Source organism: Salvelinus alpinus, chromosome 8 (genome assembly GCF_045679555.1).
Source record: "Salvelinus alpinus chromosome 8, SLU_Salpinus.1, whole genome shotgun sequence".
NCBI lineage: Eukaryota > Metazoa > Chordata > Actinopteri > Salmoniformes > Salmonidae > Salvelinus > Salvelinus alpinus.
Window position 1 is genome coordinate 21,753,708 of NC_092093.1, and position 18,473 is coordinate 21,772,180.

Sequence of the window (18,473 nt, forward strand, 5' to 3'; positions counted from 1 at the left end):
CTTTAATGTTTGGTGGTGATCAATGTTCTTTCAAAACATTTTCGGCACTGAGCAAATGTCAAGTCTGCTGAGCGCAAACTTGAACGTTGTGAAAATTCTGTGCAACTTTTGTGCGCATTTACTGTGAACACCGAGGCTGTACATGCTTTAAGTTACAGTTATGGCCAAGTAGTCTACTGTGGCTATTTGATCATAATGTAGGTCTACCAGAGTGGCCTACCATCAAAAACAATGGAGAAAATGCATCCCATAACATTTTAACATGGAAATAGCTGTTCTATCATTCAACCTATAGTAGCAGCCAATGTGTGGTGTTCAATGTAGGCCTAAATTCCGTGAGACTTGTGGAAAAAATATGCATTAACCTATTCAGACAAGGAGGTGACTTAATATGTGTTGTTGTCACGTTCCTGACCTTATTTCCTTTGTTTAGTCTTGTCTAGTTGGTCAGGACGTGAGCTGGGTCGGCATTCTATGTTATGTGTTTCTATGTTGGGTTGTCAACTAGCCTGATATGGTTCTCAATCAGGAGCAGTTGTTTTACGTTTCCTCTGATTGAGAACCATATTAAGGTAGGCTGTTCTCACTGTTTGTTGGTGGGTGATTTTTGCTGTGTCTGTGTTTGTTCACCACACGGTACTGTTTCGTTTCGTTCGTTCGTTCGTTTGTTCCTGTTCGTGCATTCATGTTTTATGTTCTCATGTTCAGGTCTGTTCACGTCGTTTTGTTGTTTTGTAGTTTATCAAGTGTTTTTCGTCTTCGTTGATATTATTAAAAGTATGTATTCAAACCATTCAAACGCTGCATTTTGGTCCGATCCTTGCTCATCCTCAGACGAGGAGGAAGACGAGCGTTACAGTTGTTTGATGCAAGAAACAACTTCTAAAGTTATCTTAGCTTATTCAAGCCAGTCTCAAAATACAACACTGCCGCTTTAAGACAGACAAAATGCTCTTTACCTGACTTGCTTTTCAAAGATGGCTAGAAATGCACACGTTTTGTGCTCTTGTAGGAAGCAACCACTCTCACATTGCTGACTAGACATGAGCTATAACTGGGTATTAACTCACTAACTAGCAAAGAATATGAACACATGTGCACAGGTGGCTACATGCAGCTCTCACTTTGATCTCAAAACAGTTAGTTCGTTTTGCACACTAATAAGTCTTGCATAGTTAGTTTTGTTTAGGTATGTTGCGTTGAAAGTGGCTAACATTGGGAATTCCCACAGTAAAGGGAAACTTTGATAGTGTTAACTAAATGGGAAAACAAGGAAGTTGAGAGAAGTTCAGAGAAGTTCAATCTCGTGCTTCTCTGCGCGGGCTGATATTTTTTCTGGCCAGCAGTCCCGGGAACATTGGTGGTAATACATTTAAAGCTCAACACTTTGTCTTTATGTTGAGTGATTGATTGCTGTTTGGTATATTGTAGCCCAGAAGGCGAGAGTGGTAGGCTACTGGTAGTAATAAAGACATAGGTTACTGACCCTGTTCCTTCTCTGAGTTGAGTTTTTTTGCAGATCATTGAGAGGGAGAAAGATATATAGATATGGCTGTGCTCAGGCCTAGTCTCCTGCAGTACTCTATATTAAGGCCTGCGGTGCTGCTGTGTTGATGTGTGTAGGGAAGTTGACCCTATTACCGTAACACGAATGCTAAATCTGCATTCTTTCTGACCCCCCCTCTTTTCAGCTCAGCTGTTAATGCCAACCATGTTGAAGAATGAACCTTTTGTGTCAAACTCACTCTGGAAGGAGATTAGTTAACATGTGCTTCATTAGGTCAAAGAGATAAAAACCTTCACTGAATTAGTGCATTATTGATTTGAGCTGAGTATACTAAAATCCATCACGTGCCACACTGCAGAGTGAAGTTCCAACTCACAGAATTTGATGTCTGGCCCAAAGGTGATCACGTCATGTCACATGTAAATGGTTTTGGTAATTGAAATCCTGATGCTATTCATGCTGTGTCTGTTTACTGTCGTTGTATTTTGTCAACCATAACAACAGCCATAAAGAAATAAAACACAATAACAACAAATGGACTCTCATTCCCAATAACTTCAGACAACAGATACAAAGGAACAGAACACAAAGATATAGAAACACAAACAGACGGATTCTCATGATCAATATCTTCACATCTACTGGTATACTAACGCAACCTTAAAACATCCATGCACACTGTACTGTGTCTCCCAGTCCCAGCAGTATCTCTGGTCTTATTTTTAACTTCACTTTCACCACTTCCTTATGCTACACACACACAGGCACGTGGTGACCTCGCGGAGCAATGGGTTCTGCTTAAGATAGTATTGTATCCTGAATTAGCCTAGATGTCACTATGGGGCAGTGTCAGACCGCTCCCTGATGCCCATCTCTGACTCACTCGTTCCTCTCTTACATGCAATATCTTGCCTATGGGTCCTCTCCACTCTCCTCTGATGGCGTTTGACTCTATAGGTTCTGAGAATGACCGCAGAGAGAATTGTGGGTGTCACTCTCTTTCTCTGGTGACAGAGTTACGAGCTGCGTAAGCACCAGGGTTCTGTGGGTTCCACAGGCGTCATGTCCCCTCTATATGGGGCTGTTCCGGTTGTCTTGAACCTCCTCTCCAGTGAAACGTGATGATGTAGGCACTTGGATGGTCAATCCCCAAACAGCAGTTCTTTGAAAGATTTGAAACTCTCAGCTTAAATTGTTTCCTAGCCATGCAGTAGGCCAACACTTAGATAAAAAAGGTGTTATCTAGAACCTAGAAGGGTTCTTCAGCTGTCTCCATTGGAAAACCTTTTGAAGAAGCCTTTTAGGTTTCAGGTAGAACTCTTTGAGTTCTATGTAGAACAATGTTCACAGAGGGTTCTACATGGAACCAAAAAGGGTTCTCCTATGTGGACAGCCAAAGAACCGTACTGTTGTGGACGTGTGTGGTAGTAGGACCAGGCAGGGTGACAGGTCTGGCAGGCAGGCAGTATTGGAGTAGTGGGCAGCAGTCCATGTTACAGTATATCCATCAGGAGCCACATAGATTTTTTTATTTCGATTTGAAGCAACCCACACACACACACACACACACACACACACACACACATACATACATACATAGGCCTCTGGCCTTAATGAAAGATGGAAAGATGAAGGTGAGTAGTCTCTAGCAGGAGTTGGAATTGTGTTCCAGACTGGGAGATGGAACAGCATAGTGATTAGTGTGGGAACCATAGTGCATGCAGTATGGTTAAATGCAGCTCACAGATAGCAGCCTTCCTCTCAACACCTTCACTTATTCCTCACACTTTTTAAAAGTTTTGTGTATAATTATTTTCAATACTATACGGATCTCTCATGGCCAGACTACGTAATCTCTTATGGATAGACTACGTAATCTCTCATGGTCAGACTATGTAATATTTTACGGACAGGCCACGTAAACAATCATGGCCAGACTACGTAATCTCTCATGGTCAGACTACGTAATCTCTAATGGACAGACCACGTAAACAATCATGGCCAGACTACGTAATCTCTCATGGTCAGACTACGTAATCTCTAATGGACAGACCACGTAAACAATCATGGCCAGACTACGTAATCTCTTATGGACAGACCATGTAAACAATCATGGCCAGACTACGTAATCTCTTATGGACAGACCACGTAAACAATCATGGCCAGACTACGTAATCTCTCATGGACAGACTACGTAAACAATCATCTGACCAAATAACGTTCTGTTTAGGTTCTACTAAACCCCCCTACAGTACCGTAGTGTAGCTAATTTAATCAAAGTAGCTAAAACCACTTACTAAGAGCAACTGCAGAGATTAGGCCTATTGAGACCAAGGTGCTATGGAGTAGGATAAGAGCAGCAGAGATTGCGCTAATTACAGATGTAAAATCTTAATTTGAGCCAGTTTGCTACAGTAGGAAAATAATCCTGCAGCAACAGGAAATGTGAATTATTATGTGGATTATAATTAATGGACATTTTAGTAGGGGTTGATACAACAAACCTCAAATACACTACATGTTTTACATTTACTGCACTGTAGGAACATTTTCCGGCAACAGGATGATCAAATTAAGATCCTACATCTGTTGCACTACAGTATAGCAGCAGGACTGAAACATGTTGCTTACACCAACATTAAAGATGCAGGGCTACATCTGAGCTGTCTCATTAGGTGAAACACCAATTCCAATGCCAAAGATCCTACTGATATATGAACGACGAAGCAAGAACAGATATTTCTCGTTGACACGTGATCACAGTCCTGTGATGTGTCAACATGTCTATAAGAGCGTGCTGCAGACAGATCACGTATGTGTGATATCTCCTTACATCTCTGGGCCCTGGTGGACGAGGGGCCGTGTGTGTGTGTGCTGGCGTATGTGTGTGTGTCACGTGTAGACACAGATACAGTAAACGGAGTATAAATAGCCTAGCTGGCCTGGACAGCCTGTTCAGAAAGACACCTCATACTACTCAGGAGGGTCTGGGGGCAAAATCTGAAATGGCACCCTATACTCTATATAGTGCACTACATTTAGCCAGAGCCCTAACGGCCGAAAGTATAGTGCACTATATGGGCATATAGGGTGCCATTTTGGACACACATGGGTCTTCCCTTGGTATTTTCACACCCAACCGAGGCAGAGAACCTGGGATTAAGGGCCAGTTTGTCATGCTTTCTACACTGTCTATTTACCCATTGCCTGCCTGATATCTAAGAGGGTCTAGGACTGTGCTACAGGAACAGGAAAGGAAGGATCCTGTTTTATTTTCATTCAACCCCACCCTGACTCAACCAAGATAGGGTGGCCTCACTACATTTTGTATTCAGTTACTCACAGACTGATACAGTAGTTAAGGGTCTGGGTCTCTGCTGCAGGAGGAGAAATGGACCAGCTTTATTTTCTCAAAGCTACTTTGGAACGGCCCCAACTCAGACTTGGAATAGCATGTAGACTTTTTCCTGTTAGAATGGGCTTTAATTTCCAAGGTGCTTAAATATACAGTGCATTCGGAAAGTATTCAGACCCCCTGACTTTTTCCAAATGTTGTTACGTTACAGCTTTATTCTGAAATGGATTATATTAAAAAAAAAAAAATCCTCATCAATCTACACACAATACCCCATAATGACAAAGTGAAAAAACAGGTTTTTAGAAATGTTTGCAAATATATTAAAAATAAAAAACACACCTTATTTACATGAGTATTCAGACCGTTTGCTATGAGACTCGAAATTGAGCTCAGATGCATCCTGTTTCCATTGATCATCCTTGATGTTTCTACAACTTGATTGGAGTCCACCTGCGGTAAATTCAATTGATTGGACATGATTTGAAAGACACACACCTGTCTACATAAGGTCCCACAGTTGACAGTGCATGTCAGAGCAAAAACCAAGCCATGAGGTCGAAGGAATTGTCCGTAGAGCCCCGAGACAGGATTGTGTCGAGGCACAGATCTGGGGAAGGGTGACAAAAAATGTCTGCAGCCTTGAAGGTCCCCAAGAACACAGTGGCCTCCATCATTCTTAAATGGAAGAAGTTTGGAACCACCAAGACCCTTCCTAGAGCTGGCCGCCCGGCCAAACTGACCAATCGGGGGAGAAGGGCTTTAGTCAGGGAGTTGACCAAGAACCCGATGGTCACTCTGACAGAACTCCAGAGTTCCTCTGTGGAGATGGGAGAACCTTCCAGAAGGACAACCTTCTCTGCAGCACTCCACCAATCAGGCCTTTATGGTAGAGTGGCCAGACGGAAGCCACTCCTCAGTAAAAGGCACAGGACAGCCCGCTTGAGTTTGCAAAAAAGGCATCTAAAGACTCTCAGACCATGATAAACAAGATTTTCTGGTCTGATGAAACCAAGATTGAACTCTTTGGCCTGAATGCCAAGCGTCACGTCTGGAGGAAACCTGGTACCATCCCTACGGTAAAGCATGGTGGTAGCAGCATCATGTTGTGGGGATGTTTTTCAGCGGCAGGGACTGAGAGTATAGTCAGGATCAAGGGAAAGATAAACAGAGCAAAGTACAGAGATCCTTGTTGAAAACCTGCTCCAGAGTACTCAGGACCTCAAACTGGTGCGAAGGTTCACTTTTAAACTGGACAACGACCCTAAACACACAGTCAAGACAATGCAGGAGTGGCTTCGGGACAAGTCTCTGAATGTCCTTGAGTGGCCCAGCCAGAGCCAGGACTTGAACTTGATCGAACATCTCTGGAGAGATCTGAAAATAGCTGTGCAGCGACGCTCCCCATCCAACCTGACAGAGCTTGAGAGGATCTGCAGAGGAGAATGGGAGAAACTCCCAAAATACAGGTGTACCAAGTTTGTAGCGTCATACCCAAGAAGACTCGAGGCTGTAATCACTGCCAAAGGTACTGAGTAAAGGGTCTGAATACTTATGCAAATGTGATATTTCTTGTTTTTATTTTTACTAAATTTGCAAACATTTCTAAAAACATGTTTTTGCTTTGTCATTATGGGGTATTGTGTAGATTGATGAGGTGAGAAAACAAGTTAAACTGATTTAGATTAAGGCTGTAACATAATAACAAAATGTGGCAAAAACTCAAGGGGTCTGAATAGTTTCCGAATGCACTGTAGTGCCTGATAGACATAGGCTAAGTTGTTTTTAAACACATCCAACTGTTTACCCATTCAACAAATGGGTCTTAATCATGTCATACTGAGGATCACTTTACTGTGTAACTGGCCATATAATTCCTGCTTGGGAGAAAATAAAAATAAATATTACCCATATTGTATTCGAAATAAACATCCTAGCCCGGTTTCACTGTGGCTTTTATTTGAAATATGGGTCATAATGTTTCCGTCTTCTGGAGCACTTTACTGTGCCTATAACTCCAGTCTAGCCAGGGGAGATACATTATTAACAGATGGTAATCACCCTGTGGTCTTCGGAGCCGTCGACTCCAGGCTTGGACTCCCGCCCAGTGGCCCTGCGGGCAGGGAAGCAGACTGATATCTGGGCGACAGGGATTCCTGGAAGCCTGCGGTCCTACTAAGTTTAGGGGGAATGAAAGAGGAGAAGCAGCCAGTACTGTACAAGACTCACATCTCTGGGTGAACCGTCCCCTGCCTGACCGGGCTTAGCATGCTAGGCTAGTTTTATTGCCAAATATTTACGCTGATGTTATGTCTGTCTACTGTGGTGGTATAAATAAATCATGGGTTATTTTAATACAACTTGGAAATGATGCTTACGCACATCTTACGAGATGTGACAAGTTCCTCAGATTGAGATGCTGAACTGTCATGTTTTTTTGTGCAAGTGAGGGTGTTGATACCGTGGGCAATGGTGGGAAAAGTACCCAATTGCCATACTTGAGTAAAAGTAAAGATACCTCAATAGAAAATGACTGAAGTAAAAGGGAAAGTCATGCAGTAAAATCTTACTTGAGTAAAAGTCAGTGTCTAGTTTTAAATATAAATATACCTAAGTATCAAAAGTAAAAGTTAATTATATAAATCCTTACAAATTCCTTTATATTAAGCAAACCATTAAGCAAACTAGATAGCACAATTTATGTTTGTTTTTTTACGGATAGCGAGGGGCACACTCCAACACTCAGACATTTACAAACAAAGCATTTGTGTTTAGTGAGTCCGCCAGATCAGAGGCAGTAGGGATGACCATGTATTATCTTGATAAATGCGTGAATTGGACAATTTCCCTGTCCTGCTAAGCATTGGAAATGTAATGAATACTTTTGGGTGACAGGGAAATTGTATGGGAGTAAAAAGTACATATTCTCTTTAGGAATGTAGTGGAATAAAAGTAGTCAAAAATATAAATGGTAAAGTACAGGGTCTGGTTGCATAAAACATCTTGAGTGTTTCCCTTAAGGGTTTACCTTAATGAAATAATTGTCCCTTACCCAAGGCAGTTGTTTAAGGGTGTTGCATAGAGCCACTCAAATATTTCCTTAGGTATGGGCATACTTACGGGGTTTTATGGTAGTTTGAAGGCATGTATGGCAGAAAGAGTATCTGGTTACCATGGAGACAGACTCAATCACTGACTAAAAGTCTCCTCAAAGAGATCACTTTCAATTTGTGAGATAGTAAAATATAACTTCGATAATCAAGAAAGGATACCCAAATTGCTTCAGAAGATAACAAACCATGTTTCTTAACTTGTTTATATTACTTTCTAGTACATCAAGCTAACTTACAGAGTGGCAATAGCTAACTAGCCACCTAGCTTTGTAGCCATAGATTGTGCACCTTCCATTGTTTAGCTAAGTAGCTAGCTAGCTGGTTGTTGTTTCCCTTTTGTAACCAAAGCATATGAAAGCAAATTTCACCTCCACAAATGCTGTTTACATTGATATCCATACTGAATGAAGCAGTTAAGGGACCTCATGGGCACCCTTAACCTTTTCACTTAATTTAAGGGGGAATTCACCTTAAAATGTTTAGTGCAACTGACTTAAAGTTAAGGAAACTTTAAGGGAAAAGATGAGGGAAAAATGTACTTAAGGTGTTTTATGCAACCGGGCCCAGATACCCCCCCAAAATACTTAAGTATTTTTACTTAGTTACTTAACACCACTGACCGTGGGTCAGGTGAGGTGAGGGTGTTGGATTGGTCAACAATGGCTGTTTTTGGAACAGTCTAGTGTCGTATTCTATAGGGGTATTATAGTCCCATATGTCTTCTTCATGTTGACATCAACATTTCTTCCATTTACGCAATGAAATAACCTATATTTATCGTTACTGTATTTGCTAATGGTCAGATTTTTGCCAGGCCAAATCTATAGTACCAATCAAAAGTTTGGACACATCTACTCAAGGATTTTCCTTTATTTTTACTATTTTCTACATTGTAGAATAATAGTTAAGACATCAAAACTATGAAATAACACATATGGAATCATGTAGTAACCAAAAAAAGTGTTAAACATAATATATTTTATATTTGAGATTCTTCAAAGTAGCCACCATTTGCCTTGATGACAGCTTTGCAAACTCTTAGCATTCTCTCAACCAGCTTCATGAGGATTGCTTTTCCAACAGTCTTGAAGCAGTTCCCACATATGCTGAGCACATGTTGGTTGCTTTTCCTTCACTCTGGGGTCCAATTAATCCCAAACCATCTCAATTGGGTTGAGGTCGGGTGATTGTGGAGGCCAGGTCATCTGATGCAGCTTTCCATCACTCTCCTTCTTGGTCAAATAGCCCATGCACAGCCTGGAGGTGTGTTTTGGGTCATTGTCCTGTTGAAAAACAAATGATAGTCCCACTAAGCACAAACCAGATGGGATGGCGTATCGCTGCAGAATGCTTTGGTAGCGATGCCGGTTAGGTGTGCCTTGAATTCTAAATAAATCAAAGACAGTGTCACCAGCAAAGCACCCCCACACCATCACACCTCCTCCATGCTTCATGGTGGGAACCACACATGCCGAGATCATCCGTTCACCTACTCTGCGTCTCACAAAGACACGGCGGTTGGAAACAAAAATCGCAAATTTGAACTCATCAGACCAAAGGACAGATTTCCACCGGTCTAAAGTCCATTTCTTGTGTTTCTTGGCCCAAGCAAGTCTCTTCTTCTTATTGGTGTCCTTTAGTAGTGGTTTCTTTGCAGCAATTCGACCATGAAGACCTGATTCACACAGTCTCCTCTAAATAGTTAATGTTGAGATGTCTGTTACTTGAACTCTGGGAACCTTTTATTTGGGCAGCAAGCTGTGGTGCAGTTAACTCTAATGAACTTATCCTCTGCAGCAGAGGTAACTCTGGGTCTTCCTTTCGTGTGGCGGTCTTCATGAGAGCCAGTTTCATCATAGCGCTTGATGGTTTTTGCGACTGCACTTGGAAGAAACGTTCAAAGTTCTTGAAATTTTCCAGATTGACTGACCATGTCTTAAATTAATGATGGTGTCAGGCGTGTGCATACTTGAGATGAAGTCAGGTGTAGGAGAGCAGAGAATTGTAAACAGGTGCGCACACTTTATTACGGCAGGAGAGATATACAGACGGACGCAGCTGCGTCAAAAACCTCCTCCAGCCAACAAGGCAAAGTGTATAGCGCGCACAATAGTCACACAACATAAATGTATGACAATACAAATAAGCTTTGTGAAAACACACGGAAAATAACAAACGCTTAGCCTAGTGCGTACAAGACGTAACACACAAATAATTTCACACAAACACATGAGGGGGAACAGAGGAATGAATACATGTAGTGTGATTGGGGAATGCAAACAAGGTGTGAATGGAACAAGACAAAACAAATGGATCATAGAAAAATGGAGCGGTGGTGGTTAGAAAGCCGGTGGCTAGTCGGCCCGAACAAGGAGAGGGGCCGACTTCGGCGGAAGTCGTGACAGATGGACTGTCGTTTCTCTTTGCTTATTTGAGCTGTTCTTGCCATAATATGGACTTGGTCTTTTACCAAATAGGGCTATCTTCTGTATCCCACCCCTACCATGTCACGACACAACTGATTGGCTCAAACACATTAAGAAGGAAAGAAATTCCACAAATTAACTTTTAACAAGGCACACCTGTTAATTATACAACGGGTGGGTCTAATCCTGAATCCTGATTTGTTAAAAGCTCATTCCAGCCGATGTCTATTCCACAAGTTACCACCGGCTAAATCTAGGACGTTAAAATTCCTATTTACTCTGTTCCATCTGACTGCGCAATCCACTGTCTCATCAGCCCAGGCAGGGAAGTTATAAACTTGATCTCCACTATAAAAAACATCTAGACATTATCTCACATTTCTTTTAGACTAACATTTAGTTTTCAACAACGGAGATCTGTATAGACCTTACTGTCTGTCTCTCCGACATTTTAAATGTTCAAATTCAATCTCCAACTGTCTCATAGTAATGAACGTGTAGGGGTCGGGAGTCGGGACGAGAGAGAGAGGCATGCAGGCAGCGTTTCTCTGCCAGTCGAAATCATTAATTAGGTAGCATCTTTTTTATCGATTTATAAAAATAAATGTCAATTGAAAAAAGGTAAAACGAAACGAAGTGCAGCTAGTTTGCAGTCTTTCCAGCTTCAGTTTGAAGTTATTGTGTTAGCTGTGTTGTTGGCTAGCTCCTCTGAACAACAGTGTCCTAACGAGAGCATATTTTCTATGGCAGGTAAAATTGTGCCTCATTAGTTCATTGTTATGGAGGTATCCAAATAAATGTCACTATAAATCAGCTTAAACAAATGCAGCTACTGTTGATATTCTGTTTGACGTGACTAAGTTATCCGTAGTTGGCTAGCTAGCATGCAAGGGATAAGAACGTTGCCAGCCAGTATGGCAATGGAACATTTAGAATGAACGACTGGGTCGCGTCCATAGATACAGAACAAAAAGGCAGAACGACTGGATCTCATCTCTGGCAATTGAACCAATAGTACGAACGACCAGCCGGCTTGAGTAGCAACCCTAGATTTGTTTCGGGACTATATGTTGTGGAAGGATGAAATAGTATGAATACGTTCATCAAAATAACATTTTTTATGAAAATATGTCAATCGTTATTTGAATATGTTGGTAACGCGTTGTATAAAAGTGATAATGCCCCCGAAGCCGGTGTTTGGAGGATATATTGGAACGGTTTGCCTAACGACACCCGTGCCAATATATCATCCAAACACCGGCTTCGAGGGCATTATCACTTAATTGAAATGCATTCCAGATGACTGCCTCATGAAGCTGGTTGAGTGAATGCCAAGTGTGTGCAAAGCTGTCATCAAGGCAAAGGGTGACTACTTTGAAGAATCTCAAATATAAAATATATTTAGATTTGTTAACACTTTTTCGGTTACTACATGATTTCATATGTGTTATTTCATAGTTTTGATGTCTTCACTATTATTCTACAATGTAGAAAATAGTAAAAATAAAGATAAACCCTTCAATTAGTAGGTGTCCAAACTTTTGACTGATACTGTACATAAAAAAAAAGATTATTAGGATTTTGTCTCAGTATTCTACCCAAGCCTGTGAAAGGTGAATTATTAAGTATTTTCTGCAGTGTCTCTGTCTCAGTGCCTCTGGTGGAAGTGTTTAATGGGCCTAATGTTAGCATGCCTGAACGGACAGATGTTCATGGGCACATTCATTGTCGTGCCACTACTGAATCTCTGCCTGTCCTGTATCTGTCTGTGTTTCCCCTGTGTTCTAGATGCAGGCGAGACATGGCCTAGTTAACCATCAGAAAGAATCTACAGAAAGAATCAGGCCACTGCCTCCTATTTCAAATTCCCTTTGGTTATTTAGAAAATTGAAATGAGCCCACGATCTGGATAATGAAACCCAGTGGAATTACTCTTGTTTTTGTGCCAGCCCTGTATTATCAGAATCTGCCTTTGATGTTGGAATTTGGAATGCTGTGATTCCTAGGCATTCCAGACAGTTCCTTGCTGCTGAGGTGAAGGATTGCCTGACCTTGTGTAAAACAGTGCTCTGTTTTGTTTTAGTTTGTTTTTAGGGGAATTGTTTGAATGACTTGAATGTAACTGATCTTTGTGAGGAAAATATACTTGTGTAGGCCTTGCTTTGTGTTCAAATGATGCTACAGGATTATCTCCATCAACATAGCAAACAGTTTAAGAGACTGACGGTCTGGATTTGGTAACAAGTGAGAGAGACTTTGTTATTTCTTCAAACAATCAATCTTTATTATCGATTTAAGTATTGGAATCTGTCCTCTCTGTCATAATAAATAAGCAACAGAGGACATGGAAATCAGATTATATCCCAGAGAAATAGAAGTGCAGTAAATGTAAGTAACCTAATCTATGTTCATTTAACTGTTAGCTCCGAGGGTATTGTCTGCAATAATCATATGCACATAGCATTTTATTCCACTGTTTGCACTGAAACTGTCTGCCTTAGGAAGGAGCCCACTGTGGGCAGCCCACTCAGTACTATTGACTCAAATGTAAATGTCACTGACATGTCTACCTTGGATCAGCCACTCAGAATAGCACTAAAAACAAACAAGTAACCCAGAAAAGGACAAAAAAATTGCCCATATTGACATATGTAGCCTGAGAAACCAGGTTCATGAAATTGACAACTTATTAACATCAGAAAACAATCATATTCTGTCCATCTCTGAAACACACTTTGATCATTCATTTGATGACTCAGTAGTAGCTATACATGGTTATAGAATATATAGGAAAGAGAGAAATGCAAATGGTGGAGGTGTTGCCATGTATGTCCAGAGTCATATTCCTGTTACGTTGGAAGAGGATCTCATGTCAGATGATGTGGAAGTAATATAGCTACAGGTTCATGTGCCTCACCTAAAGCCTATTCTCGTAGGAAGTTGCTATAGACCACCAAGTGCTAAAAGTCAGTATTTGGACTATGTGTGTGAAATGTTGGAAGATGTATGTGATATCAACAGAGGTATATTTTCTGGGTGACCTAAATATTAACTGGTTGTCATCCATCTGCCCACTCAAAAAGACTGGCTCAAGTTATCAGTCAACCTACCAGGATATTTACAAACAGAACAGGAACTAAATCATCCATTTGTATTGATCACATCTTTACTAATATTGCAGAAATCTACTCTAAAGCAGTATCCACACCCATCGGATGTAGTGATCCTAATATAATAGCCATACCTCGAACAACCTAAGTTCCAAAGACTGGATATTATGATCATACAAGAGGCTTTTCAATGATTCCTATGTTGAAGATGTGAAAAATATTTGTTGGTGTGATGTGTGTAATGAGGAACATCTGGATACTGCACTTGAAGAATTTATGAAACTGCTTCTTCTGGTTACTGATAGGCATGCTCCCATCAACAAACTGACTGTTAGAACTGCCAAATCCCCATGGATAGATGAGGAATTGAAAAACTGTATGGCTGAGAGGGATGAGGCAAAGAGAATAGCAAATAAGTCTGACAACACAGCAGACTGGCAGACATACAGGAAATTGAGAAATCACATAAGTAAACTAAACAAAAATAAACTATACTATGGAACATAGATAAATTATGTAAAAACTGATTGTAAAACGCTCTGGAGTACTTTAAATGAAATTTTAGGCAAGGAAGCTCCACCTTTCATTGAGGCAGATGGCTTGTTCACAACAAAACCCTTTGATATTGCCAACCACTTTAATAACTTTCTTGTTGACAAGATTAGAAAACTTAGACATGACATGCAAACAACAAATACTGAGCCTTCATATTCATGCATAATGGACCAAATAATGAAAGACAAGCACTGTATTTTTGAGATCCACAACGTGGTTGTGGAAGAAGTGAAAAAATTGTTACTATCTAGAAATAAGGACAAACCACCTGGTACCGACAACCTGGATGGTAAATTGCTGAGGTTGGTAGCGTAATACATTGTGACTCCTGGTTGCCACATCTTAATTTTAAGCCTAGAGAGACTTTGTTATTTCTTCAAACAATCAATCTTTATTATCGATTTAAGTATTGCAATAATGGAGCTGGTCAACGACCACCCATCGGTAATCGTTGAGAGCCCAACGAGCAGATTGGGGTTACAGCTCTTTATAGCAAAGTACATCCTCCTGAATGTTCATGACAAACAACAGACGTCTGGAATGGGTCACAAGGTTAGGTTATGTATGTGAGAAAGGAGTATCCCCCAGCCAGATAGCATTTGCTGTGTTTTGCGTCATTGTTCTGTTGAAAAACAAATGATAGTCCCACTAAGTTCAAACCAGATGGGATGGCTTATCGCTGCAGAATGCTGTGGTATCCATGCTGGTGTGCCTTGAATTCAAAACAAATCACGACAATGTCACCAGCAAAGCACCCCCACACCACCTCCTCCATGCTTCACGGTGGAACCACACGTGCAGAGATCATCCGTTCACCTACTCTGCGTCTCACAAAGACACGGCGGTTGGGACCAAAAATCGCAAATTTGAACTCATCAGACCAATGGACAGATTTCCACCGGTCAAATGTCCATTGCTTGTGTTTCTTGGCCCAAGCAAGTCTCTTCTTCTTATTGGTGTCCTTTAGAAGTGGTTTCTTTGCAGCAATTTGACCATGAATACCTGATTCACACAGTCTCCTCTGAACAAATGTGTCTGTTACTTGAACTCTGTGAAGCATTTATTTTGGCTGCAATTCCTGAGGCTGGTAACGCTAATGAACTTATCCTCTGCAGCAGATAAGTCTGCGTCTTCCTTTCCTGTGGCGGTACTCATGAGAGCCAGTTTCATCATAGCGCTCAATGGTTTTTGCAACAGCACAAAGATCTTGACATGTTTTGCATTGACTGACCTTCGTGTCTTAAAGTAATGATGGACTGTCGTTTCTCTGCTTATTTGAGCTGTTCTTGCCATAATATGGGCTTGGTCTTTTACCAATTAGGGCTATATTCTGTATACCACCCCTACCTTGTCACAACACAACTGATTATCTCAAACGCATTAAGAAGGAAAGAAATTCCACAAGTTAATGTTTAACAAGGCACACCTGTTAATGGAATGCATTCCAGGTGACTACCTCATGAAGCTGGTTGAGAGAATGCCAAGAGTGTGCAAAGCTGTCATCAAGGCAAAGGGTGGCTACTTTGAAGAATCTAAAATATATTTTGATTTGTTTAACACTTTTTTGGTTACTACATGATTCCTTATGTGTTATTTCATAGTTTTGATGTCTTCACTATTATTCTACAATGCAGAAAATAGTAAAATTAAACCCTTGAATGAGTAGGTGTGTGCAAACTTTTGACTGGTACTGTAGGTAAATTGCAGTTAGTCCAGAACAAAGCAGGACATATCGCACTTAGATGTACATGGAGGGAAAGTGTCAATAGTATGCATGTCAAGTTCTTCTGGCTCAAAGTTGAGGAGAGATTGACTGCATCACTATTGGTCTTTGTGTGAGGTATTGATGTGTTGAAGGTATCGAACTGTCTGTTCAAGCAGTTGGCACACAGTTCGGACACTCATCGGTAACAAAGACATGCAACCAGTGGTCTCTTCACAGTCCCCAGGTCCAGAACATTGGCTGGGAAAGGCACACAGTATTAAATAAAGCCTACGTGGAACTCTACCACCCCAGGTAACTCAAGCTAGCAATAAAACCAGTTTAAAAAAACAGATACAAGAACACCTTTGTGCACTAAGGGGACTGTGAAGAGACACAGCCATTTTATATATATTGTATTGTAATTTGCACTGTGCTATGCATTAGACCTAGATATTGTGTGTACGTAATGATATGTAGGCTGTGTGTGACATTATAAAATGTATTTCAGTCATTGACTAATAATGTTCCCTACTATGTATTATGTCATGTTTCATGTGGATCCCAGAAAGAGTAGCTGATGCTTTTGCAGCGGCTAATGGGGATCCTAATAAATACCTACAAGCACACTTACGTGTACACAGTAGTACTCATATAAAGCAGAACACATGAAACTTTCAAACGCCTACCTGAACCTAGGAAGATCATTGACTTAACAGTGTTTGTGTGATATCTCTACCAGGTATGCTGCAAAATGGAAAGAAGTTTGACTCTTCTCGAGACAGAAACAAGCCCTTCAAGTTCAAGATCGGGCGACAGGAAGTCATCAAGGGCTGGGAGGAAGGAATCGCACAGGTGAGACTGCATTGTCTTATGTTAGGTAATGCGCTGCATCTGCACTCACGATATTTTATTATAATATTGCAACATATGATACGCAAGCGTTGACAATTCCTCTGTTGTCTCCCGCCCTCTCTCTGCCCCAGATGAGTGTGGGTCAGCGGGCAAAGATCACCTGTACTCCTGACATGGCTTATGGAGTCACAGGTCACCCCGGGGTCATCCCCCCTAATGCCACCCTCATCTTTGACGTTGAGCTCCTCAAGCTGGAGTGAGTGACCCCTCTCTGGGGTCGGGTGAAAGGTCAAATGTGGCCTAAAAGGTCACTCACTACCTCCCCGTTGAGGGGGTAACATTGCCCCACACCATCGAGCAACCAACCCCGAGCAACCAACCCCCTCTGCTCCTTAGATTTTTGTTGCATCTTCAACTACTCAATACTTAAGGATCTACTGCTTTGTTGCCAACTTAGTATTATTGTAGATGGATGCTGCCTGACGCTAAACTGATTTTTAGACTTTTTACACACTCATGATACCATAGTTTGGCTTCCTCTGTCTTAATGTATGTCCATCAGCATTGCTTTTTTTTTATTTCTAGGTTGTACATTTTATTGAATCTGTATGACAAAGAAACATAGTAGAACCATCCGACGAAGACCGTAATATATTGCAATGGAATGTCACTGCCTTACTGTTTTCCAAAGCACAAAACAAGGTGTAACAGTACAGATACTCTGTATCTCAGGATTCCTTAACTCCGGTCCTGTAGAGCTACTGGGTGTGGCTAGGCTTTTGTTCCAGCCTAGTACTAATGCAGATTGAAGGTGTGTTAGTGCTGGTCTGGATCAAAAGCCTGCACACTCCAGTAGCTCTCCAGAACGGGAGTTGAGGAACTCTGTCGTATCTTGACTAGGCATTACCAACCACTCTCTGCATTGCCACTTTTGATAAAGGTCTGTCCTGCTGAAAGCTTTAAAGGTTAGTAGTTTTCCTTGACCATGACACCTGAGCAGGTAACACCAGCAGTGTATTCATTACACCAATTCTGTTGCAAAACATTTCTTAAATGGAGGCAAACAGAACGAAACGGGGAGTGCCTAGCTAACTTTGTCCATTATAAACTCTCGTTTTAGTTGCAAACATTTTTGGACTAATGATTACACCCTGGTAACACTACAACTAGGGCCTGGTGTTGTTTCTGGTTAGCTCACATGGTCATGAAAAACCCTGCATAATGATAACTGATGTTTCTGTGTTTAGTACATTTTGTATCCATCAAACATTTACTTCAAGAATACCACAGATATGACTTAATGAAGGACATCAGGAACACAAATGCACTGTACAGTACTACTCTTACAACCCATGGATAGTTTGGATACTATGACTGTTTAATCGATCAACTCTTAATAAAAACGGTGAGAACTTTGTTTATTGAAAATCTGTGAACTTGAGTTGTGTGTGTGTGTGTGCACGCGTGTGTGTTCAAGTTCTTGAGAGCTTCCCCTTACAAAAATGTACCATGGTAGTACAATGAAAAAAACTACCATGTCTTTTTGGTCACTACTATGGCAGGAAAACACCATGGTCCTGGTGCAAATTCCATTGTATTTTCCTGCCATAGTAGTACAATGAAAAAACTACCATGGTACTATCATGTTTTTTTGGTCACTACCATGGCAGGAAAACACCATGGTCCTGATGCAAATTCCATGGTATTTTCCTGCCATGGTAGTAACAAAAAACTATGATAGTACCATGGTAGTTTTTTCATTGTACTACTATGGCAGGAAAATACAATGGAATTTGCACCAGGACCATGGTGTTTTCCTGCCATAGTAGTGACCAAAAAGACATGGTAGT

The 18,473-nt window shown here is 41.1% G+C and overlaps 1 protein-coding gene across 2 annotated transcripts in view; it reads left to right on the forward strand.

The window, feature by feature from the left end:
• The window catches only part of fkbp1b (FKBP prolyl isomerase 1B), a 25,676-nt gene extending 7,636 nt beyond the window's left edge, over window positions 1–18,040 (forward strand). For both annotated transcript variants that reach the window (XM_071412962.1, XM_071412961.1), the window contains exons 3-4: window positions 16,511–16,623; window positions 16,755–18,040. In XM_071412962.1, the coding sequence (XP_071269063.1) occupies window positions 16,513–16,623; window positions 16,755–16,883 (240 nt within the window). In that variant the 5' untranslated portion in view covers window positions 16,511–16,512 and the 3' untranslated portion in view covers window positions 16,884–18,040. The remainder of the gene's footprint in view (window positions 1–16,510; window positions 16,624–16,754) is intronic.
• The last annotated feature ends 433 nt before the right edge of the window (window positions 18,041–18,473 follow it).